At 42.2% G+C, this 15,406-nt stretch overlaps 1 protein-coding gene across 6 annotated transcripts in view; it reads left to right on the top strand.

The window, feature by feature from the left end:
- Nucleotides 1-306: 306 nt before the first annotated feature.
- MAP3K9 (mitogen-activated protein kinase kinase kinase 9) overlaps nucleotides 307-15,406 on the top strand; it is a 129,654-nt gene continuing 114,554 nt past the window's right edge. For 5 of the 6 annotated variants that reach the window (XR_010431310.1, XR_010431309.1, XR_010431308.1 and 2 more), the window contains exons 1-2: nucleotides 307-872; nucleotides 5,898-6,311. Coding sequence is in view for 2 of the 6 variants with exons in the window: in XM_064658266.1 (XP_064514336.1) it covers nucleotides 572-872; nucleotides 5,898-6,311 (715 nt within the window). In the remaining 4 variants the exon portion in view is untranslated. The remainder of the gene's footprint in view (nucleotides 873-5,897; nucleotides 6,312-15,406) is intronic. The other variant, XM_064658267.1, reaches the window with a different exon arrangement.

Below are 15,406 nucleotides of genomic sequence, written 5' to 3' on the forward strand. Positions count from 1 at the left end.
GCCCACCTCCGACCCCGGACCGTGTCATGCCCCTTTCCCCAGCCAATGAGAAGAGCCGACGAAGGCGGAGCTCGGAGCGCGAGGCCAATGGAAAGCGAGCGCTGACCAGGCGGGGGCCAATCGAGAGGACACCGGTGAGTGCGCGACTCCGGGGCTGGCGGGGAGGGGGCGTGGCCACGAGGGCGCGGGCCCTCAATCAGGTGAGGGCGGCGCTGACGGGCGGCGGCGACGGCCAATGGCGGTGCGGGGGCGGGGCCGCCCTACCCTCCGCCGCTGCCGCCGAAGCTGCCAGAGAGTCAGGTGGCTCCGGGATGCGCGGCGGCGGGAGGCGGAGGCGGGCGCGGAGGAGGCGGCGGATGGGGGGGATGCGGCGGCTCCTCCACGGCACACACTTCCTGCTCTCGCCCCTGCCCGCGCTGGGCTGAGGCGGCCCCGCGCCGGGATCCCCCGGCAGCGGCACCTGGTGCCGGCGGGCGCCGGGCCGCATGAACAATAGGCGGCGGTCCCGGCCCCGCCGTCCCCCGCAGTGCCCGGCTGCCTCGGGCGCCTCCCCCTATGGAGCAGCCTCGCCATGGAGCCCCTCACCGAGCTCAGCCAGGAGGGCGCGGGCGGCGGGGAGCCGCCGGGCGGCGGGCCGCTCTGGACCGCCGTCTTCGAGTACGAGGCGTGCGGCGAGGACGAGCTGAGCCTGCGGCCGGGGGACGTGGTGCAGGTGCTGTCCCGGGACTCGCACGTGTCCGGCGACGAGGGCTGGTGGACGGGCAAGATCGACCAGCGCGTCGGCATCTTCCCCAGCAACTACGTGAGCAGCGGTGTGCCGGGAGGCGGCCCGGAGCTGCGCGCCCGATACCCGCCGCCCCCCGCCATACAGCGTAAGGGGGCCCGGGCCGGGGCGGGGGGCTCGGCGGGGCTCCTCCGCCGGGACGAAGGGAGCCGGAGGAGGGGGAAGAGGCACGGTCACGACCCTCCCCTGAGCCAGAGGGAGCTGGGTCACCGGGGGAGGGGGGACCGGACCGGCGGGGCTACCGAGGTGGGGCGGGGGGAGCCGCGGCCCGGCCCTCCCGCGGTGCCCGGGGGAGGCGGGACCGCCGCCGACGCGGGGGGAGGCCCGGGCCGGCCCTGCGGTGGGTCCTGCCGGGAGCCGGGTCCGCCTTGGAAGGGGAAGGGAAGGCCCCTCCCGGTGGCGAACGGCCATGGGAGGCCGCGGGCCCGGCCGGCGGCGGGGTGCCTGGGGCGAACGGGCCTTGCCATGGCCCTTGGCGGGGAGCGGAGAGGCTGCGGCGTCTCGGCCCCTCCCGTCCTGGGGCTGCCCCGGGACCTTGGTCCGTTCCCTTTCCCACCCGGGGACGCATTCCTGCTGCACCAGTGCCCTTCTGTCTTCCAGGCTAGCGCGCCGCTCCAGGGAGGCCGAGCCTCGCTCGGTTGGCGTTTCACCGGCGCCAGGAGCAGTTTCCCATTGTTAAGTCATGTGTTTCCAGAGGCTGATAAATTTTCATCAAACGACTGAAGCCTGGCGGCTGTGCAGTGGTGGAGTCACTGGGGCTTCTGGTGACTCTCCCTTTAAGAATATCCTTAAGGAAGGGTTGCTGGATAGGAAGCAGTGTTGATTCACTGCTAATACTTGTTCAGTATCTTCCTTCCTCCTAACCAAAAGCTTATTATTTCTGACTGAAAAATTCCTAAGTTGACTTGTGTTACCAGGTTCCTCTGACCTCGTACAAAATTGTGTCCTAAAATACCTGTGAACGAGTTCTATCTGATTTTGGGTGGCTAGGCCTGCCTGAGGATTGCTTGAGTAAGTTGTGATGCTGAAGGCATGAAGGGATTGGTTTGTTTCTGTGAACTTCATGGCAGTTTTGAAGCTTTTGTTAGAGACAGAGAATAGGGCCGTTTCATCTCTACATTTTTTTTTAGCCGCTACATACAATTGTGGAAAGAGAAACAGCATGGGATGACTGTTTCTGGATCCTGTTCATCTATCACTGTTGACAATTCAGGCAAGGATAATGCTTTTTTTTGGAGGGGCAGAGAAAAATCTTCAGACTAGTAGGCTTTTCTAGAAAGTAAAAGAGATGCTTTGTCCTATGTAGGTCGTATCTCCAAGGAATACAACTAATAGCTTTTTTTTTTTTCTTATTCTGTGTTCTGCTTGAAAGTATTTAGGTAAAACTTAGTAATTTCTAGCATTGCCCTTGGGCTTGTGAAGGGACTAGGTTGGTAGTGGTGGTCCTTTCTTCCATGCTGCTACAGTATAGATAAATTATTTTTCCCCCACATGCAGAAAACACTGTGAATGAATCTTATTAGGTTTTGCCTTTGAGATAGTTAGGAGAACCATTTCTACAGAATTCTTTGAACCCTCAACTCCCATCCTATTTTGAGAGTTCAGGTGCAGGGTTTGTAGCTGTGGATTCTCCTGTCTTGCTGCATTTTCTGTGGTTTGACAGTTCAGGAGCAGTTGTGGAGTCGTATCTTTCCCCTTTACCCTTGTCTTTCATGCCACAACAGGGCTACACTACTTCTCTTCTGTTGAGTTATTAGCCTTTATGATGATCATCATCTGTTCATGACAGAAGAGAACTCACTGCCCTCCAATAGATGTGTATAATGCCTAAGGAGTACGTTTCTTTCTTAAAAGAAACAATGCCATTTGGACAGTCTTGTTAAAGTTGGCTGCTGTTGAATTGGATTTTCAAGTTTAATGTTAGAAATCCTTTGCAAGGAATGATATCCCTTTTAGAGCTGGTGATGTTAGTTTGCTAGCTGTTGGGAATAACAGTCTATTCTTACTGGACAGTGAACTGTTAACGCTTTGCAGGAGTGATGCAAAGTGTCATTCCAGACACACACCTCTGCACAGAAACTATTTTTACTTGCTTTCTAAGTTTATCTTTGTGTTTAATGATGGGCTAGGAGTATAAGTCCTTTAGATTCTGCTTTCACTGAGAGGTGTACTAGTATAGCTGGTAATTTTAGCCATCCCATTACTGTGCCTGAAATCTTGCTTCAGAGAGGGTACCATGAATGATAAAAGTAGCCTGTAGAGGCCTTCAGAAGTGGACCAACTTGAAGGACCCTCATCTGCAGTGTGGGCTCTTAACACATTTCAAAATGAATTAAATAGCTACATCATATGGTATAGTAAGTGCTGATTAAAAAGCACCTGCTTTGCAGTTGTCAACATGGCCACTGGTTCATGGTGTACAGGCTCTGTAATTCCTTATCAGTCCCTGGAGGAATGATAGTGCTTCATTTCTTAAATTCTGAGGCAAAAATGCCCCTTAAACATTCCTCTTACCTGTACAGTCCAGTACAACACATCTGCCAAATTATACTGGAGTTTAGAGCTGGGGTTAGTGTTTTTAGTGCCCTGATGTAACGGTATAACTCAGTCTGTGAAAACAAAGAAGCTAATTCAGCACAGAATAGCTTTAAAAAAAACCCTCAAAATATTTTTTTAAAATGAGGGATTTTTCTGATGAAGCTACCCGTGAGGGTGAGCTGGCCAGTCTACCTTACGGAAACATACATTTTCAAAGTTAAAGCTAAGGTCGTACTTGCAAGTAAAATAAATAACATTCAATGTCACACGAAATTTCATCCGGAAGCCGAAGTCTCTCTGTTTTACATCCTAGCCCTGTTAACTTGTGCATCCAGCAGGGATGTGCTTTTTCTGACGGAAAATGGGTGACGGCACACAAAGACTTCTACTTTCCATCCCTTCGGTTTCCTTTGCCCATCTCGTTCTCCTGCCCGACACCTTCCTGCCGCGCTTCTCCCCTGCCCGGCCGCGGGGCGGGGGGGCCGGGGCGGGGCTCTGCCCGCGGGGCCGTCCCGTGTCCCGTCCCGTCCCTCCGCCCCGCCGGCACCGCCGCCGCCGGAGCTGTCCCTTCAGCACCTGCAGGACGGCTCTCTCGCCGCCTCGTTCATGCCCTCTCAGTGCGCGAAATGCCCGAGAAGAACCCAGGCTGGGAACAGCACCGGAATGCTGTGTGTCCGGAGGTTGCCCCTGTGGCTGACGTGTTTGTTCATTCAGTCTTTTAACTGAGCTTGTCCCTAGGAGCTGGTTAACTGAGGATTATAACAGTGCTGAAATTCTACTGACTGAAAAGATAGGACTCAACATCTGATTTCTTTAGCTCTTTTATTAGTGAAAAATACAAGAGCAGCTCCTTTTGTGTAGTCTCAGTGACATTCTCAGTCTCATATGTGGAGTTATTGTCATTACAACCTTGTTCTAAAATTTCAGTGTTTCAGGTCAGAATGTACTTCTTCATATTTTCTGGTAATCTCTATCTCATGAGCACCAAGGCTGGCAGGAGTGAAATCTTCTTTGTTTTGCAAATCCTTGAAGGTCAGTGTTACCCAAAATATGTACTCAGAGTAGCAGAAGAAGAAATTATTTTTGTGTTCTGGACTGGAAGGGACCTTTTCTCCTTTTGGAAAACTTTCCTGGCCAGTTCTCTATCTTGTTTCCCATTAATCTTTTGTTCATGGAACACTAGGAAAAGGATCACAGGTATCCTTATTAAACTAGTTTATAGATTTGACTGACTTAGAATAGTAAGTTAGACTTTGAAAAATCATATTCAGGGAAGACAGAGCTCAGGCAAAAATAGAAAAAAAGCCTACAGCTGTGGACAGAAGAGTTTGTACTAATTCCATGCAGTTTTGTGACAAAGTCTTGTATTCTTAGGAAAGACATTTGACTGGAATAAGGAAAATAGTTTACTTTAATGTGATCTAACTTGCTCCCTTACAGGCTTAATTTCCTTTCAACTAAACAAAACAGGGGAACCATGTCAGATTTGGCATTTCAAATGCAGGAAAGTATTAAAAGTCTTGATGACTTTCTGCTTAAATCTTGCATTATGGTATTCTTACTTTAAAACTTTTTAACATTTCATTGACTGTAATTGGTAATCAGCAAAATATCAGACAGAATAGGATCAATGGTATCTCTCCAATGGCCTACCACTGCTGTAAATTCAGCTGTGTCAGCCTGTTTTCATTGGTCAGTATGTGGGGTTTTCATTCTACATTAGTCAGTATTGGATGGGTTCTTTTGGCCACCCATGAGTATAAGCTGTGTTTAGTGTGCATTTGTACAGGATGCATTTTCTCACTGCTTTTGCTCCAGATGCAATTTACATGTTGAATTAAGACATTTGCATCTGTAGATTTTTCCTATACAATGCCAAGTATCCCCACCAGTAACTCTGTCAGCCTGTAAAGTGTAGCTGTGAGTGCATGGGAATGGGAAGTTTCTGTAATAAGAAGCAGTGTGCAGTAATCAAAAAATGTTTTTCTTATTGCTAGCACTGCATACTCAGTGTGTGGTCTGATCCATCTGTCTGTCACACTGTTGTCGGAAGCGTCAGAATTGGTTAACAGATCTCTTGTGGGGAATGAATCTGCAGAGCCTATAGAGATGTGGAAGAACAAGCTTGATTTGGGAAGGACTAAATGGTTGTGGCAATTCAAATAAAGAACAAATGCAGAAGCAGATGCATTTTGTGTTGAGTTTTAGATATCTCACATTAAGCACTGTATTGTGAACACAGCAAAGATTAGTTTGTGTGTTTTTCTTTTTTGAAATCTTGTACTGTCAAGGCGAGTTTATCTGTAAGTGGTGGGAAGGGTCATCAGTGTTATAAGAGTTTAAGTGTGGTAAGAGGACATAAAACCTTCATACAGGTCTTATGATACTGCAAGATCTATTTTATCACACTATTTGGCACTAAAAGATTGTTGGAAGGGACTACTGCTTTTGTTTGTATTGTTTTGGCATGAAAAGTGGCCCTTCCTCCCGGGGTAAGGGTGAGGTTGGGCAACATGGACCTTCAGTTGATGCATAGTTGCTAAATGTTTACATCTTTTTTTTCCTCTTTCCCTAGTCCTGGAGATCGACTTCTCAGAGCTTGTTCTGGAGGAAATCATTGGCATAGGGGGCTTTGGAAAAGTGTATCGAGCTGTGTGGATAGGAGATGAGGTTGCTGTCAAGGCAGCTCGCTATGACCCTGATGAGGACATCAGCCAGACCATTGAGAATGTCCGCCAAGAGGCCAAGCTCTTTGCGATGTTAAAACATCCCAACATCATTGCCCTCAGGGGCGTGTGTTTAAAGGAACCTAATCTTTGCTTGATCATGGAGTTTGCCCGTGGAGGATCGCTAAATAGAGTGTTGTCTGGGAAAAGGATACCTCCTGACATACTAGTGAACTGGGCAGTACAGATTGCGAGGGGAATGAACTACCTGCACGAGGAAGCGATTGTTCCCATAATTCACCGTGACCTGAAGTCCAGCAACAGTAAGTGTTACACAGTGAACAGTCAGGGTGCTGGGGTATGCTTTGGAGAAGAAATCATACAAAGAAAAAAGGGGAGTGATGTTATCTTAGTGATCCTTTCTTGTGAACCACTGTATCCTCTAATTTAATCCCAGAGGGGTTTATTTTTATACAGTATGGTGCCACAGACTGCAGGAAACCTGTAAATGCTTTCATTCTGTAGAAGCAACTTAACTGATTGGATACAAAAGCAATTGTAAATGAAACGTGCTTCTCTAGTAGTTAATATACATACATAAATAGTGTCTGTTTTATTGGCATTTCAGCAGACTTCTGTATGTTGGAAAGTCTTACTGAACTTAAAATGTATATTCTCCTTCCACTTTTTGGAAGGCTAAATACTCCTTTAAGATAAATGCTCCCAAACTTTTGTTTACTTGCTAGATTTTGCTGTATAGGTGAGATGCAAGCCTGTTTTCCTTATGGGAGATTTAACCCATCCCAGCTGAATTGGATCTTCTCTTTAGCCATCATAGAGCTGGTGTTGACAGAAACATTAACTTGGGTAAATAAAGTGTCCTTCTACATCCAGGATTTCAGCTGATGTTTTTGATGCTTTACATGGGATGCAGCTGACCCATTATAGAACATGGGGATTGAACTTTGGCAGTTAGGATTGTGGAAATCGCGGTGATTTTAGCTACTCTGTAATACCAACAGCATTACTGTCTGCCAGTTGGGTATTGCTCTGATAGTGTGTCTCTTTTCACAAACTTAAAATTACCTTGAATTCAAACACACACAGAACATTATGAGTGTGGGAGCAAATTATTGCAGTACTTTAAAGGTCATAATTTCCTTTCCTGATGCCTTATGCATCTGATTAGCCTTTTTCTCTGCTTGGCTATGCCTAGATGGCAAGAGCAAACACATAGTTGCATGTTAGCTGCGGTGGTTTAGGTTGGTGTGTTAGTATGAACTCCTTTTTATTTATGACTTGAGTTAAAAAGGAGCCCTGTGAACTGGGTGACAGGGATGCAGGCATATGTTCCCTTTTACTTTGAGGGCAGTGACATTAGCAAAGAGATCTGACAGATGGGAATTTTAATATCTTAAATAGATTCAAATGAGCTAGCATTAACTATTAAAATGCTGTAAATTTCCAGGCCTTGCAGAATCTTCCTATTTTTTTTGCCTCAAATGTTGTGCCAATGAATTTATATGGTTTGTTGTGAAGGTGTAAAAAAAGTATTATTAGTTCTTGTTAGTGAGTTTGCAGATAGGAACTATGAGAGCTTTCAAATTAGTTTCTACAATATTATTCTTATACTATTAAAGTTTCCTCTTTTGTTAGAGTAAGGCAATCTTAATGTCTATAAAGATGCCCTAATATTTAAACCCTCCCCTTATAGATGGCAGTATATATGGACATGTTGATAAATGCTGTAAAATTAAGGAATGATTTGCTTAGTTAGTGGATTACTGGCTGCATCTGTGAATAAGAAATAATTGTCTTTAAGTGTCGTGCCTTTCCTCTTTACCAAAGAAAATATTTACTTGCTTATTTTGCTCACAGGCCATTAAGACTTTATTGCTTAGTGCTAGCTGAACATTTTTGAGGTTTAGAATGAAAGTTATTTCTAAGATGAAAAACTGCTAGCTAATGGTATTTCACTGTTTTATTTGGACCAGAGACTGCTACCTGTTAAAGGTAAACATATCAACAAGAGAACCAGCCCAACTAGAGGGACACCAGTGCACAATGTTGCCAACCAAACAGATATGGATGCTAGAAAACATCTGTGCTGTCAGCAGCAAGAGTAAATGTCTCTTGTCACAGTGAATCAGCAGAGCATAATTGTGCTGCACTGTAAATTGTCAGTGAGAAGTTGAGGGGTTTGCTACATGTATTATAATTTCCCTCATTTGGGAGGAAGCAATAGTAAAGAAAGGAAGAATGAGCGGGATTGCCTATGGGAGGATTCAGAGATGTCCTATGTTTGTAGGGGAAAGGTGGTCTTGACCAAAGATAGCACCAAATCTAGTACAGAAATAATGGGTATATGGAAAATTCTATCCCAGCTAAGTCTGGAGCAAGCAGCATTACATTTGGGAAGGTAAACTAATGTAGGAGCTGATACTGGAGGGAAGGACTTGAGATATTTTAGGGAAAATTGACTGTTTTGTTTCTCTCTTTTGGAATAAGATGAATTAGTAACCTTGGGTATGGGCTTGAGACATTATAACAGCTGTTTATTTTATTAAACAATATGGAGTTCCTCATTCTGGGTTGTGTGGTGGAAGGGATTTTTAAAAAAATTTATTTTTTAAAAAATATATGTTCTTTTAGAGTGAATCTATAGAGCAAGTATCATAAATATTAGATTATGACAATGGTGGAGCTTTTTTACGGGGATAGGGAACTGTAGGCCCATGTCATGTCTTTCTTGATTATTCTGTCACTGCATTGCTGAAATCCCTTTTCCATTATATGTAATAAGCATCTTGGGAATTTCTCTGTTCTGTGTTCTGTGGAAAGCTTTTTATTAGTTTCGTAAAGATTACTGGACTAAGTATGTTATTGCATCCTGACTTATATATAGCTTGCATTTTCTCTTATTTTTCTGATGTACTTAGTTTTCTCAATTACTGTGGGTAATCAAGAACAGGTTTTCTCCTTAGCTTTGTGCCTGCAGAATTACACGGATGTAGCATTTCCTTTGTGCAAATTACCACCCACCTACTGATAGGCAGTAATGTCTCTCTGGTGAGGGAACAGCTTCTGCTTGCAAGAACTTGGAAATGATTCTTGCAGACACATTTCTTACAATGTGCTAAACATCTATAAGAACTGTAGAGCTTTCATGGGAGCATCAACTGTATTGATCTACTGGTTGGTACTGCCTATGTTGAATAATAGTGATTCTCATACACTCATCTTGCACCAGCTGGGACGTACACTATGCACCTGAAGCTGCAGGATGAGTTAGTTTGGGAGTTAAGGAACAACATGGGGGAGTGCGAAAGAATAGAGTTGCCTTATTCAAAATCAAGTTTTCTCCTGGAATAGAAGAAAATCAGAGAATGCCTTGTTTTCAGATGTCTGCCTATATTTCAGCAGATAGAGAATGCATCAGGACAGTGCTTCATGATGAATCTTTTAAGGTCACATTACATTTTGAGCAGTAATGTGTCAAGTGGGCACATTAATACAAGTCTGAGAAATTACCCAATTATATAAGGATTTGAAAAAAAAAATCCTATTTAATTTAAACTATTGCAGCTTTGTGGACTCAAATAGTACATACCAAAATAATAGTTGTCAGTGTTTCTGGTGGTGCAAATAAAGAACATAGGATTTTGATTACTCTGGGAGGTAACTTCATCTTATGCGGGGACTGAACTTAAGGGGATTATTTGACGATTCCAGAAGGTGTCTATTTCTTGAGATTCTCCTTGTCAAAAAGCATGCCGACCCAAGTTGTCCACCTTTTTTGGTTAAAAGAAGGAAATTTTTTCTTAATTTTTTTTCTTCTTTTCATTTTCATAACTTTACACTTAATGCTAATACATTTAGAGTGTAGGAAAGGTGCCCTGTAAGTTTACTACTGTGTTTGAGGCAGATTTATTGTAAATCTTGGAGGTTCTGAGGGCTGCCTGTTTCACTGCTTTGGGGATGCTAGCAGGAAATGAGTACATAATGGTCTTTACAGAATAAATTGCACACCTGTGATTTATTTTTAGAGTCCCTGAAATTATTTTGTTGAGTGTCAGTTCAGTTGGCAGTGAGTCTGGTAGGCAAGTGTTCCAGTGGCATTACCAGCAGTCGTATAAACTACACAAGAGAAGGAAGATAATTTAGGAAAGCTGTTTGGTTCTGCTGTGTGAGGAGATAAGTATTTCTCTTATTTTGGCATTTGATATAAGGGATTCAATTTATTCTATATGAAATTTAATCTTCTAATCTGACAGAGTCCTCACTGGCTGCTTCTCCTTTTTTCATCTGGTGATATTGCCAACCTCTCCTTCTTTAGCTGCGTGTTGGTGAGCCATTGAGTGTATGTTACAGAATTGGTAGTAGGTTTTTCCAGTGTGAAGGCACCTAAATAATCTAAATGCTGAGCTATAGAAAAAAAGCAACTGAAAATGCCCAGTGAAGTCAACATCACTGTGTTTAGCACAGCACTAAAGAGTTTCCCTTCCTTTTATCTCTTACCTGTGATTCAAGTTTCATTTCTGGCCAGAGGAAGGTACTTGGTTTATAATGCTTAGGATGAAAAAGGACAGTCCTGTTGGTTTTAGTGAAGGATTGTAAATAACGAAGCTAGTTCTGTTTGTTTCTGTTTGTCTGTCAATGTTAGATATGCCAGTGTTGCTATAGGACTAATGCCAGTTAACTAATACTGCAGAGCACTAGCAAAAGCGTATTTGCTCCTTTTTTTTGACTGTCTCAGCAAAACATGTTTGTTATTTACACTACATTGAAACATTTTGCTGAGGATGTCCATGCCAGTTAGCAAAGTGCTTTTTGAAAGTCACTATGGTTGTGTTCCACAAAGTGGCACGGAAGATAAGCAGCAAAGTGGCATGGCCAAGGTCAAAGAAAGAGGTAAGGACAGAGCTCAAAATAAACCCCAACAATTCTGAATCAGCCAAGTCAGTAGTTCTTCCCTTCTAGTTCTTTCAAGTCTTCACTGCTCCTACTTCTAGACCCCTAAGGTAAGCTTGTGATATCCTGCTCTTCCAAGCTCTAGCTTTCTAAAGAATTCCAAACCCTGCTATAGCTTTGCGTATTTAATGTAGTTAAGCCTTTTTCTGTTCATAAAGATGCCAATAGAGCTGACTTTCACATGGATAGTTGTTCCTAGAACTTACAATATTCCTTGGAGTTTTTTTGGTTTGTGGGTTTTTTTCAAAGTATAGACAGATTTTAGACACAACTAGTTCAAATCCAGCTCAGGGACAGCAGGACTTCAGTGTTACATGTTGGTAACATTGGATTTGTTATCTCATTCCTTGTTTCAGTGTTCACATCCCAATCCAATCATAGTTGGCACTCTTCTGTTGGTCTTTGTTCAGAGAAGGAAAAGTACTTGATGTACACCTTTTCTTCTGTCTGGCAGTGTTGTAGAGAGCGCTCTTCAGAGAACACTGTTATTATTGCTGCTTCTGGTACTTCAGTGTAATTTGCTGACTAATTCTCCAATGTTGTACCTTCTATCAGAATGGATTTCCTTTGTGAGTGCAATTAAATGAGTATGAGTAATGCTTTATGCAAAGTGTAGTGAAACTATTTCAATGACATCTGAATGCTTTTCACTGGGTGAATAATTGATCTGGCCTTAGTTTGGTAGTCCCTTGCCCTGTAAGAGGAAAGTGATAAAAATGTGGTGGTGGTTTTTTTGTTTGTTTGTTTTGTTTGTTTGTTTGTTGTTTTTTTGTTTTGTTTTGTTTTGGGGTGGTGGTAGGGAAGACAACATCTGGGAGATGAATTTTCAGGGAGCAAAAATCGGTAAACTTTTTTTTTTATTTCTTTGAAGTTTAAAAAATGTCTGCAGTAGAAATCAAGCCTTTCAAACAGCCTGGATATACTGCTAAGGATGATGAAAGATGACTTTTGAGGTTCTGCCCTTAGGCAATTATATGTTTCTATGGACAGGCTATAAGATATTGCTAATGGTGCATAACTTCTAGTTCTGGTTACTCGCTTATTTCTCTGTCTCCCCAGAATATCATCCTTTTGCTGATATCCTGATCAATTGTATCACGGTTAAAAAAAAATTTTGAGTAACTATAACTTTTTGCATGTGGTAATATGACGAGGAAATTCATGCCATTAATACCACAAGTTTTTATTGAAAAGAATGAAAAAAATTAATTTCATGTACTATCAATTCAGAAAATGTAAATTATGCCTGAAAGTTTTGCTAATTTTTAAGACGTTGAGATACTGGGAATTTACAGAAGTAGGATGACAATATGTATATTGTACCTCAACACTTTGTTGGGTTTTTTCTTCTTTAGCTTTTGTAAATTAGTGCAGCTGTTTTCCTCTGAGAGGTTTGACAGATGCTTTCATGTTGCTATGTTATATGTTTTAGTAGATTTCTGAGAGCTCCAAAATTAAAATATATCTCCTGTAAATGGTTTGGTTTAGTTGAATGTGAATTGATGTCATTATTAATTGCTTGTCAAAAATAGAAAGTCTTTATGAAATAAGTTTCATGTCCACAAGAACACTTTGGTCTCCTGCTGCTCACATCAGGTAGTAAAAAGGCAGTTTTACAGATGGAAATCTGTTATCTTCAATGACAAGTATGGAAAGAGTACCTCTTGTTTTTAAGAAATGAAATTGTCTATTACTGTTGAAAACCTACCTAATATCCTTTTCATGTCATTGGGCCACTGCATTCTTTTTTTGCAGGGTTCTTTCTGTTCCTAAGAAAAAAATATCTGAGAGTCTTGGCACTAAGCAATTTTTCCAAATTGTGCATATGAAACCATAGAAGAGATATGAACAGACCTACGCGCTGACATGCAGGAGGTGTGCCTAGGCATCCCATGAATTCACTGTCTGACCATCTGTGACAGAGCTGGGATAAATCTGTGTTGTTCTGAAATTTCCAAGAAGCAAGAGCGAGGACAGCCTTGTTGTGGAATTTCTGGGAAACTAGGATAATTTTTTCAGCTCCACATTTTTTGGGTTTTTTTGGTATTGCTTTCACATCAGTAAACTTACTTGAATTTTGACTGACTTCTGTCAGCAGCTTCACTCTTGCTTTTCTTATCAAACAATTCCATTCAGAATTTCAAAATATCTGAAACAATTTCACTCTGGAAGCATCAGATGTTAAACACAGTTTTGTTCTTTGATGTGATGATTCATTACCCAAGATGTTTCCTTAATATTAAGTAATATACCATTTTGAAGATGGTGCATATTTCCTTATGACAGGACAAGCAGTCTTAAGCTGTTGGAAAGAAAACAGAGTGTAGCACGTGGTTTTAAGTAGCTGCTTTTAGGTACATGTTTACTTTCTGATTCTAGAATAGTTTGTTATGTTGGTGTGACTTTGATTGCCAAAAGATGTGCTGAAGTTGATTGGCATGTCTGTTAATTGCTTCTTAATTGTCTGACTGCTAATGGAAAGGTAAATTTAGTCTTTCTCAGACCTTGACTTTTTGCAGATATGAAAAAGAAATAATAACGGAACCTCATTCATGAAGAGAAACTATTGCAATATATAATGATTTAGAATTGTGTTGTTTGGTTTCATCAGTGTTTCTTAAGATTGGGAAGAAGAGGACTCGCTCACAGAATAGTAAATGTTTGGGTCCCACCCTGTAGGCTTGGAATTTACAGTGGTAATGGCAGCATGGTGCAGCATCACTTAGGGTCTTCTTTGGAAGGAAGTAGCCAGAGGACAGGCAGCCTTTCTTTGAACTGTGCCCTTCCACAGTGCCCTTCCACTTTGCTTTCTAGAAGCACTTTTATATTGCTCAAGCATTTATTATAACACCATTTTCTATTAGGAATAAAAATACCCTTCCAAACCAGCAAACATTATCTAGTGCACATATGGATTCCCCACATTATCTCTGTAATCCTGTATGTGCTTTGAATATTGTACTACTTAAGTTCAGGATGATTTTTACAGCTACAAGACAAGCTCCTAGTATCTTTCTTTGATGCTTCATCAAACAGGCTTCTGGAATTTGCTTTGGCCTTTGAGAAATGCCATTTGTATTACAACTGTAAACATCTAAAATGCTAGCAAGGCTTCAACCTTGCTTATGTATAGACTCATTGTTTATATGTATAGCAAATGACAGTGTGCCAGTATCTCTGCTGACTAGTAAGAGGTAAGTACTCTTGCCCCTAAAATTTTGCTTACTGCAGTGATAGCTGTGCTTAAATTGGGAATTCCTGGAGGGTTCTTGGTATACTATAAAGAATTGCTAGTATGAATAATTGCTGTAAAGATGGTATGTTTAAGAGTGGTGGGATGTATGTGAACCCGGCCGTGTGTCCACCTACCAGAAAAGTATTGCATTTCTAGTTGTTTCTCCCCTATGACTATGGGCCTATGAAAAGATGTGAGAGAATAGTCTTTAGTTGCTTTTGACTTTGCATTGTTCAGGGATCCTGCAAATAAGAAAAATCGCATTACTTTGATAGAACTCGATATGCCTAATTCTGGATTTATTGATTTGCTTTTTCTAGTTTGATGTAATCAGTCACATACTGTGTGGTTTTGATATGATTACGGTCATCTAGTAACTAGGGGATATTCCTAATCTTCATCAGATTATTGTATAGTCAGACTCTTAGATTACAGAGTAAGGTGGGTCAAAAAAACTAACAGAAACGTAGCACATCAAAAAGCGAACAGCTTTCTGAAAGCTCTACTGCATGAGCTGTTGTCTTGTGTGGACTTCCATGTCCTACAGTGCAGGACCACCCTCTTTCTCAGCAGCTGGCAACTTGTTCTGCTCATCTTAAGGTCAAAGTTTGCAGTGTTTAAGAAACTGTGAATTTCACTATTGTCAGCTGTAGCTTGGCATTGATTGTGCATCTAAGAGCCTTTTAACATTTATTCTGATGAATGGAAATAGACCTCTTTACCTTTTCTTAATTCTTTTAATTGAATCTGATTTTTAAAAAAAATCAAGCACAAGACACAAGTCATGTGGATTGCACTGCTGCCTGTGAAGCTTTTACATCTTCCTTACCTTGTAGATTGTGGAGTACCAGCTTATTCCATTAATGAACAGTACTTGGTGTTATTTCCTGTTTCATAAAGGCATCTTAATTGAAACTAAAAACAGTTCTGCGCTACTTTTTTTCATAGTGAATTTCATGTTTCTGTTTGACTGGAAACAGCTCCCACTGAACCAGCATTATTATTAAATCTCTTTTCAGACAGTCTCTTGAGTGACAAATGATGAGTGTCATTCATGTGATTTTACTCTTCCCCTTCCTTTTTTTGTTGTTGCCTTCTAGATTGCTGGCAAGCTTTCAGACTGATATGGTTTGGTGATGCCCCGTGTTGACTACTCATGTAATTATATTTTTTCCTTGGAGCATTTAACTGATTATGAAGAGTACAATAATC

Source organism: Pseudopipra pipra, chromosome 6, assembly GCF_036250125.1.
Source record: "Pseudopipra pipra isolate bDixPip1 chromosome 6, bDixPip1.hap1, whole genome shotgun sequence".
Classification (NCBI taxonomy): domain Eukaryota; kingdom Metazoa; phylum Chordata; class Aves; order Passeriformes; family Pipridae; genus Pseudopipra; species Pseudopipra pipra.